The sequence below is a fragment of the Macrosteles quadrilineatus genome, unplaced genomic scaffold (genome assembly GCF_028750875.1).
Source record: "Macrosteles quadrilineatus isolate MER2022 unplaced genomic scaffold, UCM_ALF_1.0 Scaffold_9__3_contigs__length_116548681, whole genome shotgun sequence".
Lineage (NCBI taxonomy): Eukaryota > Metazoa > Arthropoda > Insecta > Hemiptera > Cicadellidae > Macrosteles > Macrosteles quadrilineatus.
In genome coordinates, this window is record NW_026542602.1 from 105,200,873 (window position 1) to 105,221,378 (window position 20,506).

Consider the following 20,506-nt stretch of genomic DNA (forward strand, 5'->3'; position numbering starts at 1 on the left):
CTTTGGCAATTACATTAATGTATCTGCAATCCTAAAATGCTATGGGATGAGAGGGAAACAGGTCCACGACGTAGGGGGTGGTGAAGGAGCAGGGGGTAAAGGTGAGCAGTGTTGAGTGTGGGAATATATTAATGTATCTGCAATGCTTAAATACTATGGGAAGAGACTGTAGACTGTAAGTTAAAATGATTACGAAGCACGAATATATACATATTTCGATACATGCAACCGTTTACAATAGAAGTTTACAACTGAGTTGACAACAGCTGATTTTTACTCCATAGAGGCTAAAATCGATGTTTACTCTATAGAGGCTAAACACCATTTTTAATCCCTAAAGAGTAAAAATGCTACTTTAGACCCGCAACGCATGCATTAGAAAACGACTGTTTTTACTGCAGTATGACAAAAACAATATAATATGAACCCTTGATGACTCCGCTCAATTTTGTGGATGCCTCTGCGAAAGCCACCTAGTAATACATAGCAACACAACTAGACGTCTCATCCCATTGTCAATTTTGAAGCTTGTTTTTCGTGTCTAGTTCATGTACGGTGGTGACAATGATCGCTAGTGTCGATCAAATATTTAGTTTCTATTATTTTTGGGATGATTTAATTATTATTTGTGCTTTACTGTTAGGGAACAAGTTATTGTTTATGATTAGATGGATTGTTTTGGTTAAACGAGGTTTTAAATGACTAAAATGACAATAAACAAATTGTAAACAAAACAAGACCTTTACAGTGCACTGGACAGAACTAACAATAAAATTGGCTTCAGCTGTTCCATAAGGAAAAGAAATCTACTTAAGGATTATGTTTTATTCATGGTAATACCAGATGATGAGATATATTTTTTTACTTATAATTCATGAACTCACTGATTCAGGAACCGTTATTCATAAAAACAGTATATCATTGCCATGGGTTTCCTGGCCCTTTTTCTGTGATGCACTAATAAATTCTACTAGGTTTTTTTCAGGCCATGTGTATTATTTGTCCATGAAGTATGTTATAGAAGAAACAATCGTTGCCAATATTTTGCTGGCTAGTTGATTTAGCTGGACCAGTTATACGCTTGGCATACATAAACAAACAGAAGCATACCTTAAATTAATTTATGTTACCTGGTGTATGCATTTGTTAACATTTCATAGTTCACAACTAATTGATAAATAGTTGGATTTTTAAGTCTTAGCATTTTAGTAAAGAATGGTGATTTTTAGTCAGGAGAAGATGGTAATTTCTAAACGATATCGTGGAGGATGATAAGAGTTTTTCCGCCATTGCGGATGACTATGATAATGTCCACAGGACCGTGGGAGATATTTGTAATTTTGCCATGACTGCGGGAGTCATTGATAACGTTTCCGTGACTGCGGGAGACAATGATAGTGATTCTATTGTTATTTAGGATTTTGCGGTTGAGAAAGACAATGATAATATTTCCGTGATTAAGGAAGATATTTAGGATTTTGCAGTGATCCCAGAAATTGACTATGTCTCCATGCCTGTAGGAGATGACCACCTCTATTTATAATAAAATTGACCTTTATTTACCTATGTTATAGTAGTAGATGCGTTAAGTAAGAAGGATTTAAACACAAAATTGGCTAGTTAGAATTTTTTATAACTGCATTAATTTTCTCTTTACTTGAAAAACACCTTACCATCTCAAACACCTTATGACATAAAGACAGGGGTTTGTGTATGTAGTATATAACCTATTAATATAGAAAATTTGTTAAAACTACACACAGGGTGTATACCAACCGGTAAAACTGGGAGAACAGGGGAAAAACCTTGAATTAAATGGGACCTGGAAAAACCGAGATTTTCGCAATGATTCGTGGATTTTTATTTTTTTTAATTTATTTTGAAAAAATGAGTCTTGAAAAGTATAGAATTAGTCTTGAATTTTAAAATTTAAATAAACTATGTACCCTGAGTTGGCGACTGGGAAACATATGAGAGTCTGTGGCCACTCTATTACATTTGACCTCCCTTGTTACAGGCTGTAGCTCCAGACGATGCCTACACTGTAGAGATGAAGGTAGACCAAGGATCTGTGTTAGTGACTGCTGCAACAGAGCCCAAGATAGTCGTCACTGTGTCTCTGACATCTCCACTGATGAGAGAACCAGTTTTACTGGAGTCCACTGGAGGTACGCACCTGTGCTTACTTAGACACTTTGGGCGTCAAGACACACTAGACGATTTCACAGGCCACTATCTTCAGTTGTCTGTGGTGTATGTTAATGTGCAGTTGACTTCTTAATTTCATTTAGAGATCTGTTTTGGGAGAAAATTGATTCAGGTTCTTTTAGGGCTATGAAGCTGGATGGATTGTACAAATTAAATTTGAACAGTAGTATGTCTACAAATAAACTTTGTGTTAAGTTATATCTGATTTGCTAATTTTTTTTTATGAAGTTAGACTACATTAAATGTATAGTTCTCAAACAGAGGTGGGTATACAAACAAATTTACAAGAGTTTTTGTTCAATTCTGTGTCTATATCCTAAGAAGATGTATGCACTTTTTACTCAATTAGATTGAATAAATACATTTGGTGCGAGACAATGTGATATGACTAATAACTTGATGATTCTCTTTAAAGAGTTCATTGTTAATGTGAAGACGAGTTGATTTATTATAAGTGGTAATTTACAGAACATAAATCCTCTTACATTAAATGTTTTATGTTAGTGAAATTACACAATAGAAAATGACCTATTTTTAGACATGTGTTTTTTCCATGGCATATTTGCTATGTGGCCTTGTTTTCATATTTTTAACAGAATATAGAGCCTATGTGAAGATCGTCTAGTGTATTATCTTTGGTCTTTGTGTTTTTTCTTTGTATATCAATTTGTTGAGTTTTTCACTGATTCAAACTGCAAGCAACATCCATTTTTCATATTTTTAACCACAATTTTAACTTTTAATTTATTGGCAATATGTTACTGATAATTTTAAAAAGTGGATTAGAATTTAAATATAGGTTTGTTTTATTTAGGTTTGTAAATAAAACTCATTTAGGTAGATCTTAAACTTACAACTAAAATTGTATTAATAATACTCTGTTATTCTTTTGGAATCATCTTAACCATTCGACTTACATAAAATACCCATTTGCATATGTTTATTTGACGTTTCTGAATCCCAAAAAAGTTAAATTATTTTTTATTATTTTTTTATTATACCTACTATACATTACTATAACAAATTGTAAATAATTTTTTTAAATATATGTTTTTGTTCAAATTGTTATACAAAGAGAACTGACAAAAACCTGCTACAATCCAAGGGCCGAACAACCTGTGCATATATGAATGAGAACCGTTGCAATACACGTTTCTATGTACGTAGGCACCCAGAAGAGTGTGTTTGGCCCATGGAAGAGAGAAGAGCCAACCATTACCTCACCAGATTCGTAGAAGGAACTCCTTTATCAGCATTTCACATGTAGTTTTGCTGTCACATGTAATATTGCTACTTTTAAGCTTCCAGGTGTTCCAATACTGGGTCTGGTTGAGGGACCAAGGATTTTTGACCATAAAAAGTGTGAGGCGAATCCATGGCATTAGTGCACCTAGAGAGGTTTAGGACGGAAATTTCAAGTCTTAAAATTATTGCTGTTGCTTTAGGAATAAAGCAAGATAGGAGTTAAAAAACTTGCGAACGTGTTATCACTCAAATTTTATGCTCTAGTTGTTTGTTATTAGGGCTTGTGTGTCCAGAACAGTTGCATGGTTCAGGGCATCAGTTAAGTGTACTTTCAATTTATCCTTTTGGGGAAGGTTAGTTATTCGCTCTTTAAGGTTTTTATTTTCGTCAACAGTAGTGCAGTTGGTATAAGTTTAATACTGTTTTATTGTATAACACCTTTTAAGACTACACGTATACATGTTTTGGAGACTTTTTACCTACAAACATTTGCTTGTGAATTAAATGGGAGAAAAGTTTTTTATTAATTTTTCATTTGTTTAATGATGTTTTTGAAAGATAAAAACACAATAGAAACTTTATAGGAATAAAGAGTAAACTCTGAGTCCATAGACCATGCAACGCGATGGTGTAGCCTCTCACAGTTGAATGGCGTTGGAACGCAAGCGTAGCGTTGGAACGCAATTCACTATTGTTCCTTTATGGTCAAACACCCTTGTCTGCAGATGGTGTCTCGTCGCCGCCAAAGGATCCGCCCGATGTGCTCAGCAAGCAGAAATGTTTGGACGCTTTGGCTGCTCTCAGGCATGCCAAATGGTTCCAGGTTGGCATCACTTACTACTTCTACTTCCGCTTCCCAGCCTTGACTTTTTGTAACTGAGTGATGTTTTAAACCCCCAGCGCTTTCTCAATGTCACACAGTTGTCGATTCGTTTAGACATCCACAAAATATTTGGTCAATGTTTTTCACACATTTATTTAGACGCAAAAAGGTTTGTTGCGAGTTGCGAAGAAAAGTTTTGTTTTCATTTATAGAGATAAATTTTTATATTGAGGTTAACTAAAACAGTCAGACATTAATATCTTTTGATAAAAATGTTTGAAGTCTTGCATTACAATAGTAAATAGCAAAACAAGTGGATTTCATCTGGAACCTTTTTAAATGAAGGTTAGTCCCTACTCGTAACAATTTTTGCTTGCAAAAGCTATGTGAAGGGGTTCAACTCATCACTCTATAAAGACATTCAGTTTGTGTTGTTTACTTAGTGTAGTCTTATGATTAAGAACAGTTTCTTTTTGATTAAAAAATGTTTCAGTACAGTTATTATCTTGACACAATTATTGTATAAACAATTCATGCTGCAAGTAGCCTCAAATGTTCTCAAAGTAATATAAACAAGGCTGGAAAGTATAGTCAATTCTTTTTCAAAATTTAATTTTTCAAAGTATTTCATTAGACCAATTGGCGGTAGAAGGTAAACTAGTTGTTAGAAGTGGTTTGTGACTGTGACGTGTGATTGTTTAACCAGCAGTTTGTTATGCAGGCTAGGGCTACTGGTCTGCAGAGCTGTGTGATGATCATCAGGATTCTACGAGACTTGTGTCGTAGGAACCCCACCTGGGCTCCACTCAACCCCTGGGTAAGTATATCACTAAGCAGTGGGTAAAGTCATGGTAGGCCTACACTACTTTGTATATTATTTCTCATAAAATTTTGAGATGAGATCGAGACGGGATTTCTCTTCTCATACATATCGGGAAATGCACGTTCGCAATTTTAACCTCATTTTGTTACATTGTAAATACCTACTGATTTATGACAGATGACTGGTAAAATACCAAAAATAGTAATAACTGGCAGGAATATTTAAAATCTTTTAATAAAAATCATCAATAAAAACATCAGTATAAGAAAACAAATATTATTTAGGACTACCTTATTAAAAATAACTATTACGCATAGGAAACATGGTGATATCAGTTAGGATTAGGGATGGGCCGATTCCGATTCTCGATACCTCGATACCTTCGATTTAAATAACATAAGGTTTAACGAGTACCTAGGTTTGCTGTTACAAGGAAACTAATTGCCAAGTCTGATCAAAATATATCCTTAAACAACTAAAATACTACATTTTACAATGTTCTCTATAAGAATAACATGAAAAATTTAAATTTACAATTTTTTGAATTTTTTCGTGACCAATAGCCTTACAAAACTACTTTTGTATACTAAATTTTTTGTTTTTTAAGCTCTTTAAAAAGGTTTAGGAAAAGTTGAGAAATTTTGTGTTTTGTGGGTCAACAATGGAAAAAACCCTATTTTTACCCCATAAAACCCCGTTCCCATGCTGCGAACTCATTCAAGTTTATCCCTCCTTACACCTTTAAAAAAAAATCCAACAAAAATAACTTAAGTTATCGCGTTTACAGACACACACACACACATATATGTATATGTTAGGGGTCTGCGGTACATAAAATTTAAGGTCGGTACGGTTCGGTACGGTACAATATTTTGTACCTCGGTTCTCGGTACAAAATCGGTACGGTACGCGGCTAACCTTATTTTTGCGGTTTTCTTTTCAGAACTGTATTTAAACCATTATTTTTTATTTTAATACATTGACATTACTATGAAAATGGATAGTATCCTACATTCATGGTTTAACTAACAACAATTACTGTACCACACATTATTAAAACCTTTTACTCCTAGGCCTACGAGGCTTGTGTCAAGAAAAATCACAGTTAAGATAAAGGCTTTACCTATTTTACTCTGAGATACTTTGAATAGCCATGATAAAATGGTTTTAAAATCAGGATAAGAATGTTTAGGAATAAACATGTTTGAGTTTGAAGCATTAATTGATCAGATAATTTCACACAACTGGTCAATTATTTCTAACCAACACAATGTCTAGTTGTTTTTTAAACTTTTAAAAACATAAAAGCATTCAGTATGAAAACAGTGTAGTTGCCAGCTATTTTCACATTCATCAGATGACAATGAAAAACAGGATGTTATGATGGCAAAGAGTATCTTTTTTATCAGCTTGAAAACTAATTATAAGATGGATACATCTCTTGCAAAGATTTTTCTGAAACTAAAATTTGGATTAGCACAGAGTAATATTATTGTCTTTTCATTTACAAAGTTAATATCCACATGTATCAATCATTAGTTCATCTCAGACTCAATCAAATTTTCTTAGTATATTTTAAAGCTCTTCAAAAGAGTCAAAATACAATATACTCTCTAAGTAATTAGGATGGCCTATATAAATTGAGTAGGTTACAATGAGGGTAGCAAAATCACTATCATAATTCTAGTTCATAAGATTTAGATTGCATAAAGTACCTTCAACACAACAACAAAAATATAGGAAACAAAAAACATTCAAACCTTATTAACAGCCACATCCAACAATATAAGACAAGATACAGAAAATGCAATGACATAATTTAAGACCGAGTAGGATTGAATAACAAAAAAAATTATGCAAACAACAACAACTACTACTACTACTACTACTACTACTACTACTACTACGCTTGTGGTTTCATCAAAGAAGGATAAAATATCCATAACAAATATCTTAACTAATAAAATAAGATTGTAGATTAGTTACAAGTTTAATATGAAGCCATAAAATGTTTTATGGCAGTAGGCAATGGCCAGCGGCAAATTGAATATTCAGAAAATACTGACTGAATTAGAGATGAAATTTACAGCCATCATAAAACTATTACTTTTATGATCAAATAGAATTGGGGAAAGTCGTAAAGGAATAAAAGTAATAAAACTCGATAGTTCTTGGAAGTACTTTGAATAAGTTATTGTCGTGATAAAATGTTAATGGATTTGGGACTGCTAATGGGTTTTTATTGCATCATCACCCTAGTAATAAATTATGAAGATCGTAAACAAACATCTGATAAGACTTTTATGTGCCCAGAATAGTGATGTGCGATACGTATCGTATCATATCGGAATATCGCGATACGCGAGGGACGATACGATATTTAAAAAACGATACGTATCGTATCGCCTAAAACGATATTTGTATTAATATCGGCACAAAGAGCGATACGATTCATGTCAAAACGATATTTTTAAGCTTTTTTGCGCAGGCCGAGCAAACTGCAAAATCTGTACTCTGTGGATGCGTAGTTTGAAATAGGATTTTTTGACTTCTATATTTTTTGTTTTCACTTGATAATGTACCAGTCCCATCCCAGTCCAGTCTCCTACAGTCCATTTTCACTAGCGTCTATATTTTTGGTTTTTACTTGATAATGTAGGCTACCAGTAGTCCCATCCCAGTCCAGTCTCCAGTCCATTTCCACTAGCGTTCTATCTAGCCTAGCTAGCAGTGCAGTGCAGAGTGTGGGAACTGTCAACGCTGTCTGTGGCAATTACATTACATTAATGTATCTGCAATCCTAAAATGCTATGGGAAGGAAAGGGAAACAGGTCCAAGACGTAGGGAGTTGTGAAGGAAGTAGTTAAAGCGAGCGGTGTGCAGTAGTGTGGGAATGGATTAATGTATCTGCAATACTAAGACTATTTTCAGAGTAAACTAATGATTTTGCCCGAGCAAAGCTCGGTCCCCAGGTACTTAAATACATTTGCCGTATCTAGGTTAGGTAGGGGGGGGGGAAACGATACGTATCGTTTTTTGATATTTTTGACGATACGATTCACGTATCGCGATACAGACGCCCGATTCAATACGGCGATATGATATTTTTTTCCGATATGTATCGTATTGCTGTATCGCGATACGCGTCCGTATCGCCCATCACTAGCCCAGAACCAACCACCGATGACGGTAATTAAGATTGTACCATACCGTACCGACTTTTTCGGTGCACCGCAGACCCCTAGTATATGTGTAGGGTAGGCTATATATAAATTTGAGCGAATGACGTTTTTGGTCTCTGACATCAAAATGAAAAAGTGAATCGGTCCCGGGCCTAGGTCTTACCATGCCACCTATGGTAATAGCTACTTCCCTATAGGGAAATTCTCTCAAATTAAATCAAATAAACAGAAATTCGTATAGTCTCTACAGGTTTGTTGCAGGGGAGGGGGTATTTCAATTTAAAATAGGCTAAATGTTGTCCATCAATGCAGTTGCTCAACACAGTGTTGGTTGGCAGGCCATGGAGTTGCTGACAGAGAAGGTGTTGAGTTCTGCAGGAGGGCCGATGCCTCCAGGAGAAGCTCTGCGTCGCATCCTAGAGGCTCTGTCGTCAGGTATCTTGCTGCCAGGAGGCCCGGGACTACTGGACCCTTGTGAGAAGGAACCTGTAGATGCAGCTGGCAGTCTCACTGCGCAACAGAGGGAGGACCTCACAGCCAGCGCTCAGGTAGACTATCCCCTTGACTCATAGTACACATATAGATTATAACTTATAACTTTCAACTGTGTGAAATGCTAATTGCTACATTAAACTATATCAACATAGTTTAATCTATATACATAGTTTTCCACTTTTCAAGTTTGCTGCCATTTTTTAAATAATAGAATCGATATTTTTTATGTATTTTATGGTCTTTTAATAATGTAGATCCAATTTGAAGACTTATTTTTAACACATTGGGTGCGGCGGTATCCATATGGATACCTGGAGTCCATCACGTAGAGGCGGCGGTATCCATATGGATACTTGGGTCCTCCTGAACTTCAATATTTTCCTGTGGCTCAGCCGTTTGATATTTCGAACTAATACTTTGTAGCCACCTGCGTTGACACAGTTGAATGACCGTGGTGACCTTGGTTTCTATTTTTGTCGCGTTATCAGTAGGCGGGGCGGGATGGGGGTGGGCGAGCGCGCCACGTGCGTTTGTTTACGACCCTTTGCAGAATGTTTCCACGTTAGCGTGTAGTGGGTGACTTGCTTTTTGTTGTGTTGTAGGTTGGTAGTAAAATTTCCCCATAAAATCCCCGTCTGGCAAACTTAAAAATCAACTTTTTGTCCCGTCTTTCTCCCTCCAATTGTTAATACGATGGGACCGGCTACGTTCCAAGCAGTGCTGCTATATGTGAGTGTTTAGCGAACTACGTCGACTCTTGTTATAAAACAGGACATCACCGCACGTTATTTGCTATTCGTCATACCGAAATATGAGAGCCAATCACCCGGCAATCGGGTTTGTTCGACGCTGCGGGCTGCGCCGCACTGGGGCTACGCCTGCTGTTTGATGGCCCGCAGCGAACGTGTTAATCTTTGCATTTTCACTCTAAACTTACTGGTTCAGCAGCTACATGATGCAAAATGTACACAGGAAGTGATTTTTTTCTTAGGCTGTAACTCGTAAACATTGATTAGCTTTGTAGAAAAATTATCAAGAATAAAAACATATTTAAATTGCATGTTCTACCCGAAAACATAATAAAATATAGTGTGTTCCAGAAGAAATTTCCAAGTTGGCTGCCATATTGGAAAATGGCAGTTTAATTTCGAAAAACTAAAATAATATTTTTAACTGCCACAAAAATAAAGGAATGTCCCCCATATTAAGTTTTCTCTAATTCTTAACGTTATACCAATGGTGGCCTCCTTTAATCACCCTGTGTATATATATATATATATTAGGGGTGGGCGAGTAGTGATTTTTCAATTCGAGTCAAGCCGAGTCGAGTATTTGAGTAAAAACTCGAGAGTCGAGTCGAGTAGTTGCGCGTTAAGTAGGCCTAGGCCCAGGGTTTATGCTGCGGTAGTATTTTTAGCATCTTGCTATTGACAACTTAAAAATGCTAAGTTTACATTGTTTTGCAGGCTAGGCCTATGGCAAATTTTCTACAAATAAAATTGAAAGATGTAATGTTCAAACAAATGTAATATTAGCCTACTGGAATTTTTTGTTTTAAATGCTTAAGTTATTCAATAATATTTTTTCTACAGTTAGGCCTAACTTAGTTTTTGTCTTTGCAGAGAGTTTGCAGCATTTTGCTGAAAAAATTTCATCCTAGCCTAAACCCTGCCTAGGCCTAAATAGGTAGTTTAAGTACTTATACCAAATTTTCTAAGTTATATGGTTACTAATTATTAGTACCTCCTACCATAGATTAAACATACTCCCTAGTATGTTTAATCTATGCTCCTACCTTAGGCCTAATAAAAAATTTGGCCTAGACTACTTGTTGGCTGCAGCATTAAATTATTTAGGCCTACACATCACTTGTTATTGTGTGTTTTATTTCTTCTTGCCTTTAATTCCTCCTCACTAACATGATAATCAACCTAACTAACTAACTTAATAAGGTACCTAACTTTAAGAATAATTTCAATTCAAATAAGAAACAGAATTTATAAAAATAAAAATAAATTTATTTATTTAACAGAAAACTTATATCAAACTACATATTGTATCACAAGTTAAAAACATCAATGAGGTATTTTAAAATAGGTAATCACTTGGATAAGCACTTCATCTGTCTGAAGTTTGAAGGTTATGGGTACTAGGGCTATCCTCTTCACTCAGTACATTTATAAAAATGATCAAGTCACTCGTCTCTGGCAGACTGAAAAAATCAAATAAAAACATAGTAGGCCTATTATCTCGAAATAAAATCCCACATTAAACACTTAATTTAAAATTAAAACGCATTTCACTGTAGCCTGGTATAGCCTATTTGGCCTTTCTTTATAAACTCACATTTTCTAGGTTAAGTTACAATTCAAACTGTAGTTGTCATGTTTCTGCCACCAGATTGAAAATTGCACAATCAAAATCACATACAGAATATGTTTATTTTACTTTCTATTAAACTTCCACTAACAAAATCAATTTTATTTTAAGTTACAAATTCACTTCAAAGTAAAAACATCCAAAACTGACGTTGACATAACTTCACTCCAATCCATTGTTTTGTTTTGTTCTTGTTGTTGCCATGCGTCACCATCTTTATCTCTCTCTCTCTCTAGTCGGCCTGCTCCTGCTGCCTGCTTCTGCTTTGTTTTCCCATCAAACAGCTGTTTTGCAGGGCTGACGTTGCCATATTTATCATTACACCATTATTGTGAATGTCGGCAAAATTATCATAAAATTGTTATAGCTTTTATTTTGTAAAAATGACTAATTTAAATCATGTTTATGTAAACTCATTAGAAAATTATACTTATAGTTTGTTTACGCCAATACCACAGTTGTAAAAGTACAAAAATTATCGTCCATCTGGCAACACTGAGTTTAAAGTGGAACTGATCTTTTCTTTCTGCCATTTGCCTAGACCCAATGAGATTGCGTCATTCAGATGCATCGATGTTCCTTGCAGTAACTTATCGGTTTGTAAAACTAAACACAAACACCGATTAATTTGAAAAAATATTATGCTACAATAGGTTATTTTTATTTGTTTATTTCTATATTTTGGTATAAAATATTTTTTTATTTCTATATTTTGGTATAAAATATTTTTATGGCAGTTCAAACTAAATCTGATACTGTACTTTATAATATCTTCAAGAATCGTCTGCCATTGTTAGGCCTACTAGTCACGAGACTCCCTTGTTGACTATCGACTATTGCAATTCGATAGATTCATTCAATGCTTTATTTCAACTTACTGTATCGTTATCGAGACGTATTGTTGACTGTTGTAGGAAAGTGAAAGTCTGTTGTTAGTAGTAGTAGTCCTCTTGCTAGCTCTGCCGAATGACGATGGGTGTTTGTTGAACATTTGGTTTACGCTGGTCTAACCTATATGAGGTTAGATAGTTGTTTTTTGTAGGAATGGGGATTAAATAAGGCATCAACACAAAACAAAATATCATTTATTAAATATGGATGTAGAAAATCGTGAATTGGCACTATTTATAACTACTCGTTTCGAGTAGTAATTACTACTCGACTCGAGATCGAGTATTTGAAAAAACTCGAGTAATTACTCGAAGGTCGAGTACTCGCCCACCCCTAATATATATATATATATATATATATATATATATGAATTTGATGAACAGATGGTGTTTTTGGCCTCTAGTGACCCCAAAGTGAAAAAGTAAATCGGTCCTGTCCAGTTATTTTTGGTATAATTTATTGTGAAACATTAATCTAATGAACACTGCTGCTAGCTAATAACTAACAGGTATTTAAATTAAATTATCCCTACATTTTTAAAAACTATTGTTTTAAGGCCTGATATGATTACTTGTAGAAAAGCAGTACATGTTTTAGTTATCATAAATTTGCTATGTGCACCTATCACAATGTCATCATGACTGTAATCCGCGATCTCTGCGCCATCTTGAACATCACGTGCAATCATGGTGTTATTGTCAACTTGTCCCGCGTTAGCAGCACCATCGTCCTCATGTCCTGCGGTTGCCACACCATCAGTCGCAAATCTAAATTAGTCCCCTTTTGTTGATCGGGAAAACACAGAAGACATTAAAATATCCAGGCCCGGAGGCTTTCCTTAAAAAACTGAATTACTTCAGTAAGGACAATTAATTATCCTAAACAATTGCGGATATTTGAAGGTCAGAGTGTCTACAACTGTTAAGTTCCAACTAAAAATATTTCCCCTCATGAAATGTTGCTATGAGTACTCTTTAAGTCAAACCACACTGGTGAGGTTAGAGACACAGTTTAATACTATTTATTTTTAAATGTCTTATTTTGTTCTACAAAAAGTATTTTGTTGAAGAAATGGATTCTAGTATCCAGTTAAAATTATTATTGCCAATATTTTACTGGCTTGCTGTTTTTGATAAGTCCAGTTATACGCTTGGCGTACATAAACAAACAGAAGCATACCTTAAATTGATTTAAGTCATCTAGCGGTATGCATTTGTTAACATTTCATATCAAAACTATTTTATTTATGCGGAAGACGAAACCATAAAGTTTTACTCAAGATTATTTGTGAAAATTTTAGCATAGGAGGGTTACTAAATTTGAGTTAAAGCTTAAAAATGTTAAAATTTTCAATTTTAAACTGAGTAAACTTTTTTCCTGTTCAACATTTTTGTTTTCTATTTTTATTTAACAGTTGGACCTAAATTAACCAGGGACGGATCTACCGTGGTCAATAAATTTTGTTAACGTAGCCTCATTATCCATGCAAAAATACATACAGAAATACATTGTGTATTTAACTAGTTCTGATTATTATTTATATGCAGTGGGTAACCCACATTATGGATTTTTTAAACATCCCAGTTTATTATCGACAGCTTCAAGGCCAAAGCACTGACAATCGTATGCTCATTACACATCTGTCTGTTCTGCGCTTGTTATGTCACAAAAGTTTGGGTTTGGGTGATTTAGTAACCATGACAACTTCAGTATCCTGTTATCGGGTGATTAGTAACCATGGCAACTTGTTGAATGTGTGGATGAAGGAAGAGAAACCCGAGAAAGAATAAGCAATGTAGTTATCTAATGTTGTTATCGACATTCATCTGTCCTGAAACAGCATGTAGAAGAAGCCTATAACTATCAGTAGCTAACTAGACTTTCTATTGTGTTTAGTTTTTTGCATGATTTATTGCTGTACAGTACACTCTCGATTACCCGAGCCCCCGGGTTAGGCCTAAATATAGATTTATATATATCCAGGAAAGCAATAATTACGTTTTTAGGAATGTTTCTGTTGAAAGTAAAGTAATAATATATGTAAAGCTTATTTTTGTTTGTTCCAGACTGCGCTGAGGCTGTTTGCGTTCCGCCAGATTCATCAGGTGCTAGGAATGGAGATGCTGCCACAACCCAAGTTCACTCCAAAATACAACAATTACCGATTCGGCCGCAAGCGCAGACGAGACAACAGCAATGGGGAAGGTAATGATTCTGAAGGTGAGCTCACTGGTTGTAGGTATCCTGCTTGTATCTTGCTGTCCTTAGATTTATTTGTTGTGTTCCTATACAAATTACATTATAGGCTACAGGTACTTGTTTTGTACTCACACTGCTCCAAGAGATGCCATAAACCAGCTACCTATATAAAATATTTCCTAGTAAAAATTGTACTAACAGGACAAAGTGCCATAACATACATTTAAACTAAACGAGCATTTAAAATGCTCAGAAAAATAACCATGCTATGCAATGTGGGTTATCAGAAGGTATTCTCAGCATTGACTGTATGTTGTGGAAGTGAAGTAGACTTTCATCTGTCCTGTTGTATAAAGTAGAGTCCCGCTATTCCAAAAATGTTCATATTGCAAACTAAAGTTTGGACATTACTTATTTGTTGACGTTAGTGGGAAAATCTTAAGCATCTGCGAAATGCGGTCGCAGAGATATCGTCATCGACTCCCGCTAAATATCGACTGGAGCTAAATTTTTTATCTCATTTTCCAGTCGCTTTCTGAATTGATAAAAAACTCCTATAATTTCATGGCGAAATCTTAAACATTTCTATCACCACAAAATGGAAACAGTCACGACGAAAGCATGAACATCTGGGGTATCATCATCTTTGTCTCCCTGAATCGCTGCAAGACTGCAAACATCACAAAGTGATCGCAATGATTGACTGTTACAAAATTCTGATTATTCCAAATTTCTAGCTAATCCAATTAGGGTTCAGGGTTCAGTACCAATTAGTTCAGAATAGTGGGACTATACTGTCATTTGAAGTTGGTGTTGGAATGTGTTTCATGTTGTTCAATACATGGGGGAGGGTTTATGTCAACTAAATTTTTTCTCCTGTTTATGGGTACTCATGGGGATCCTTTGTTTTGGCTTGAATACCAGATCTAAAAAAATTTACTAATACATTTTTCTATTTTTGTTATCAATAAATGAATTTGGTAAAAAATTACTGTATGTATAAATTAACATAAAAAAACATCAATGTATCCAAGACATTAACACACTTTTAATTGCCATCAGATGATCCATGCAGTATGCTTAAATGACTATCAGTTGTAAAAATCTTTGTTTTAAGAAGAATATCACACTCAGTTTTAGTGTTATTTTTCATACTTGCTACAAGTAAAAGAGTAATTATGTTGCTCTTTTAACAGTGTAAATGTGATCAGATCATAAATAATTTATAAATTAAACACTTTTTTTAAATACCAAGTTTCTAAACGCACTAAAAAGTAAAATAATTTATAAATATGTGGAGAGAATAAATACTTGTAAGATTTAAAACAAAAAACCTTTGGAGCATGAAATAGCTAATTTACAAATACCCCCTCTTTATTATTATCTATTGCATGTGCCCAACGTTTTTCGTTTTAAATCTCACTAGCAGTTCTTCTCTCCACATATTTGTTACACTCTATAGTAGGAAGCTTTAGACTTGGATTAGTTATTAATTTTACTTACAAAAATGGAGACTAATCAACAACTATTTACAACATTGGAACAAACACTATTAATATTATTTAACATATGAAATAATACCATATGTTCCAAATTCAAATACATTTAAACAATATTTTCATGGACATTAGAATTGATCTTCAACAATATTTATATATTATTTTCAAATTCCTGAAACTCATTCTCCTGATATAAAGCCCAAAGTACCCATGAACTTTTGAGAAAACTACAAGTCACACCCCCATAAACCATATACTTAAAATGTTCGTCATGACGAGAAACCTTGTGCAAAACTATCCATTATTTCATAAATTGCCCTTTAAGGTCGTAATTCCTTTCTAAAGGGAACTTTCCATATACCTAATGTTAAAATACCTCAGCTGTACTTATTTGTTTGTATTACTGTATTCTATTTTGGGTGGGCAACAGCTAGTTTATTTAAAAGAGTATTTAAAGTAAAACTCTCTTGTCTGCTGCTCTGTTTTTTGCATGTCTGTTTCTGTGCATGCTATAACTTGTAGGTGTTGTTTCTATAATTGTGTGTGTATATAATTCTGTGCTGTGCAGTGGTATGTGCTTAGACTGTTGGTTGGTTGTGTGATTTTGCATTCCATACCTATTTCATAATATTCATGCCTGTGGCATTCAGTTATTGAAAACATGAAACATTTATGGTAAAGCGGTCCTTATGAGACAAGTAAACAGATTTCTTAGGTTTTCACAAAGCTCAAGGAACGGTTTGACCATTAGGGAGTATAGTAATTTTTCAATTCGAGTGGAGTATTTAAGTATTAGGCCTAATTATTTAAAAAATGGCATAGCCTATTTGTTTGCTCCAGAATTCAATTTACACATCACTTGTAATTGTATGATTTATTTTTTCTTACATTTTCTTCCTCCTCATTAACATGATATTCAACCTAGGTAACTAAATAACTTTAAAAAAAAAAAATACAATTTGTAAAAAACAATAACCCCTTTGTTCCCATCCCAACCCTTAAATTTGGTTTATCTTTAATGTTTTGTCAAAACATTGAGAACAATACAGCTTTGCCTATTCATATTTCAGTTCAAACATTAATTAGATCTTGTTAACTGACAATCCACAACTGACTGATCTCTTTCATGTTAGAGCCATACCCCAGTCATAGAAAAAAATTATAGAAGTTCTACTTATATATTATTTTACTTAAATATTTTAGGTTGTTCTGTTCTTATTTTTAGGTTTGTTCATCATGCGTTTATGAATGAAATGGAAATTAAAGTACTTTAAGTGTGGGGTGAAGTAAGTTATCTTGAATAAGAGTAAGAAATAAAATAATGAACCATCTTTTTCAGCTGGTGATGGGAAAAAAGATAAAAAAGACGGAGATGCGGTCGTCGTCAAGATGGAAACTGACAAGAAGTAATTCCAAAAGCTAACTGGAATACACCTAATTATATCTAATATATGTGTCAGTCCACCCAGTATCAATGTTGAGAAGATGCTACTTAGTCAGTGTCCATGTATATTTTCGTGTGCAGTATTGCAATTACTTTTATCTTGGCACTCTTGCTTCCTAGACTTAGCTGCTATCAGGTGGCCAACTATCTTATACAATAACCCATCATTTGTAGTCTATGAACAAAATGTTATTTCACATTGACACATACACCTAGTTTAGACTGTAGGTAGAGTTATACCTCATTAATCATGTTTTCAGTTACTGGTATGTTTTTCTTATTGTGTTATATCTTTGTTTTCCTTTTTAGATAAATATTTTAAGAGTGAAAAGAATAATTTAGTTTTTTAAAGCTCATAGACACTATTCCTATTTGTTATTGTAAAAGTTGTATAATTTCTGAATAAATGACTATTCCTTTTTGTGTGTTTTTGGTTTACAACCGTGTTAAATTCCGTATAAAATATTATTTTTTGTTATTTGATTTTAAAATAGTGACATAACTCAATTCCCAATAATGGGATGGTAATACAATTATCTTCTTCATCAAGAAAGTTCACACAATTGAGAGTCTTTCAGGGGATTGGAGATCATCCATACACACGTTCGCTGCGGACGGGCCAGTACTGACCCAAAACCCACACTGAAGTATATCAATCTGTTGGTCAGTGCGAGCTTAGCGTCGGTCGAAGGCGGACCTATACCACGTTAGCGGGTAGTGGTTGACATGCTTTTTGTTGTGGTGTAGGTTGGTAGTAGATTTTCCCGTAAAATCCCGTCTGGCAAGCTTAGAAGTCAACTTGTTGTACCGTCTTTCTCCAATTGGAAATACAATGGTACCGGCATAGACAAAAAGAGTTAAATATAGACCGTCAGCTGTGTTGCGGTTACCATTGGTTCTGGCGCACACCGCTGGGATCGCCACGGTAGTTACAGCGTACGCGCTACGTAAACTACAGCGGTGTGCGCCGGAACTTATGGTAACCATGGTAACCGCAGCACGGCTGACGGTCTATATTTAACTCTTTTTGTCTATGGTACCGGCTACATCCAAAGCAGTGCTGCTATCTGTGGGTGTTTTAGCGAACTACGTCGACTCCGGTCGTAACACAGTACATCACCACACATTTGCTATTCATCAGACCGATATTTGAAAGCCAATCACCCGGCAATCAGGCTTGTTCGACGCTGTGCCGCCCCGGGGATGCGCCCGCTATAGATGGGCCACGAAGCGAACATGTTAAAAGAGTAGAGTGGGCCAATACCTTTCAGTTTCCTCTTTCTTATGAAGGGACATTACAACTTTCCTGAGATTAATGGAGAGCCCAACTTTGAGACACCAACGGTCCACCACCCTTAAAGCTCTGATCATGAGGTCATTTATAGTTCCGTGGAACTTCCCAACCACAAGGGTTGCAACATTATCAGTCTAATGCAAGGACCCCACATTCATTGAGGGTCCTTTTAACCCTTTCAGTGCTATGAAACGATATATCGTTGTTTTAAAAATCTCTAAGGGATATAGAGAGGAAGGTTATTTTAACAAAAAGTAGCAAAACGGCCATTGGTGACCTGCATGTTCATAGGATACACCAACAACCACTTAGCTAAAAGATTCGCCCAATCCGATGATTTCGAGGTGTATGTCTAAACCAAGGATTATGAACACCTCACTGTGCCCCAGTGGTTGTGTTGTAGTATATCGCTACAAACACAGGTCACCAATGATTTGCCACACAGGGGATTCGAACCCGAGCAGACGAATGCCACTGGCCAAGTGACACACGCCCTAGCCTTCTCGGCTATCTGTGCTTGAAGACTGAGGAGTCAAAAACCGGTATTTAAGCTGACGCCACCGATTGCAAACAGATAGCGCTACAGATGGTTGTTCAATGCGTTACTAGGTAGCAGCACCAGTCATGGACTATTTAGATGATATTTTTCAGTTGAAACACAACAGTGATCATAAATGTGTTCCTGAGACTTTGCTGCAAAACATTAGTTTCCCTAAAATGGCTATATTACGATAACCTCGTCCAACTAAATCAAAGTTAAATTCAATATTACATTGTAAATTATATGTCTTTTGATTTTATGAGATTTTGGTTTCAAACAATGCTATCAGAACATAAAAATGCATAGGAAAACCAGGAAAATTACAACAAAAACTAAGTTTTATTTGATGTTTACTACAAATACCGGGATTTATCTTTGTTATATTGTCTTATTATTCAAAATTAGCCTAATTAATAAAATAGTGACAACATTACAGTTAAAATTCAAAAACAGGTAATGGAATTAAAAGGCAAACATAAGTCTTACGAAATATGAATTATTGGCCTAGCACTGAAAAGGTTAAGGTCGTCTTGCTACCAAATTCCAAAGGAGGGGAGATAGAACCCCACTCTGGGGGCAACCTCGAGTAGTTCTTGCCTCGATTATATCATTATGGAGAGCCTGACCATAATGAAGCAAGGACTTAGGCCGACGACGCACGGGAAGACTGTTTTCCAACTGAAATCGGCAACTAGTTGGACAAACTAGTCGCCAGCGTCCCGACTAATGTAGTTAAGTGGGACAGTACACACGGTGCGACTGCGATGCGACCAGTTGAGGACCGGTTCGGCGATCAGTCGATAAGCAACCGGCATTTACTGTCTCAACTCAACTACAGTTGCGCCCGTGTGTGGATTTAACCAACGCAACTGCAATCGTAATCTCGTCACAAAAAAGTTGGTTCAACTTTAGTTGGGTTTCAGTCTTCCCGTGTGTCGACCACCTTACTGTGAAGCAAGGATTTAATCCACTTGCATATAATCTTGTGAAATCCTCTAGCTCTCACCGCATTAAGAATTCCTGGAGTGCCAGTGTTATCAAAAGCACCCTGATATCAAGAAAGGCACCCAGGGCTGCTCTCTAGAGCTTTCTCAAGTCTACTTACGAGTTGGTGCAGCGCTGTCTCGCATGATCTTCCTGCGACGTACGCATGCTGATTAGTATGAATGGGGTTTGTCCTGAGAGCTGTATCCATCATATATCTTAAGACCAATTTTTCTAGGATCTTCAGGAAGAAAGAAGATAGAGAAATGGGTCTGAATGACTTGGAATCAGTGTAACTATCCCTCCCTGGTTTAGAAATAAATGCAATACGAGAATTACTCCACCCTGAGGGAATGTGTCCCAAAGCTAAGCTTGCTCTGAAAAGTTTACAGAGTGAGAGAATTATAATGTCTAGACCTTCCTGTATGCAAACAGGCCTTACCTCATCAGGACCCGGCGATTTGAAGGGTCGTAATAAACTGACAGCCCATCTGCGGCA

At 35.6% G+C, this 20,506-nt stretch overlaps 1 protein-coding gene across 6 annotated transcripts in view; it reads left to right on the forward strand.

Annotated features, from left to right (window-relative positions):
* The window catches only part of LOC129002077 (zinc finger RNA-binding protein-like), an 85,268-nt gene extending 67,659 nt beyond the window's left edge, over positions 1-17,609 (forward strand). For 5 of the 6 annotated variants that reach the window (XM_054429603.1, XM_054429608.1, XM_054429607.1 and 2 more), the window contains exons 16-21: positions 2,018-2,168; positions 4,179-4,276; positions 4,998-5,093; positions 8,620-8,829; positions 14,113-14,266; positions 17,084-17,609. In XM_054429603.1, the coding sequence (XP_054285578.1) occupies positions 2,018-2,168; positions 4,179-4,276; positions 4,998-5,093; positions 8,620-8,829; positions 14,113-14,266; positions 17,084-17,154 (780 nt within the window). In that variant the 3' untranslated portion in view covers positions 17,155-17,609. The remainder of the gene's footprint in view (positions 1-2,017; positions 2,169-4,178; positions 4,277-4,997; positions 5,094-8,619; positions 8,830-14,112; positions 14,267-17,083) is intronic. The other variant, XM_054429606.1, reaches the window with a different exon arrangement.
* The last annotated feature ends 2,897 nt before the right edge of the window (positions 17,610-20,506 follow it).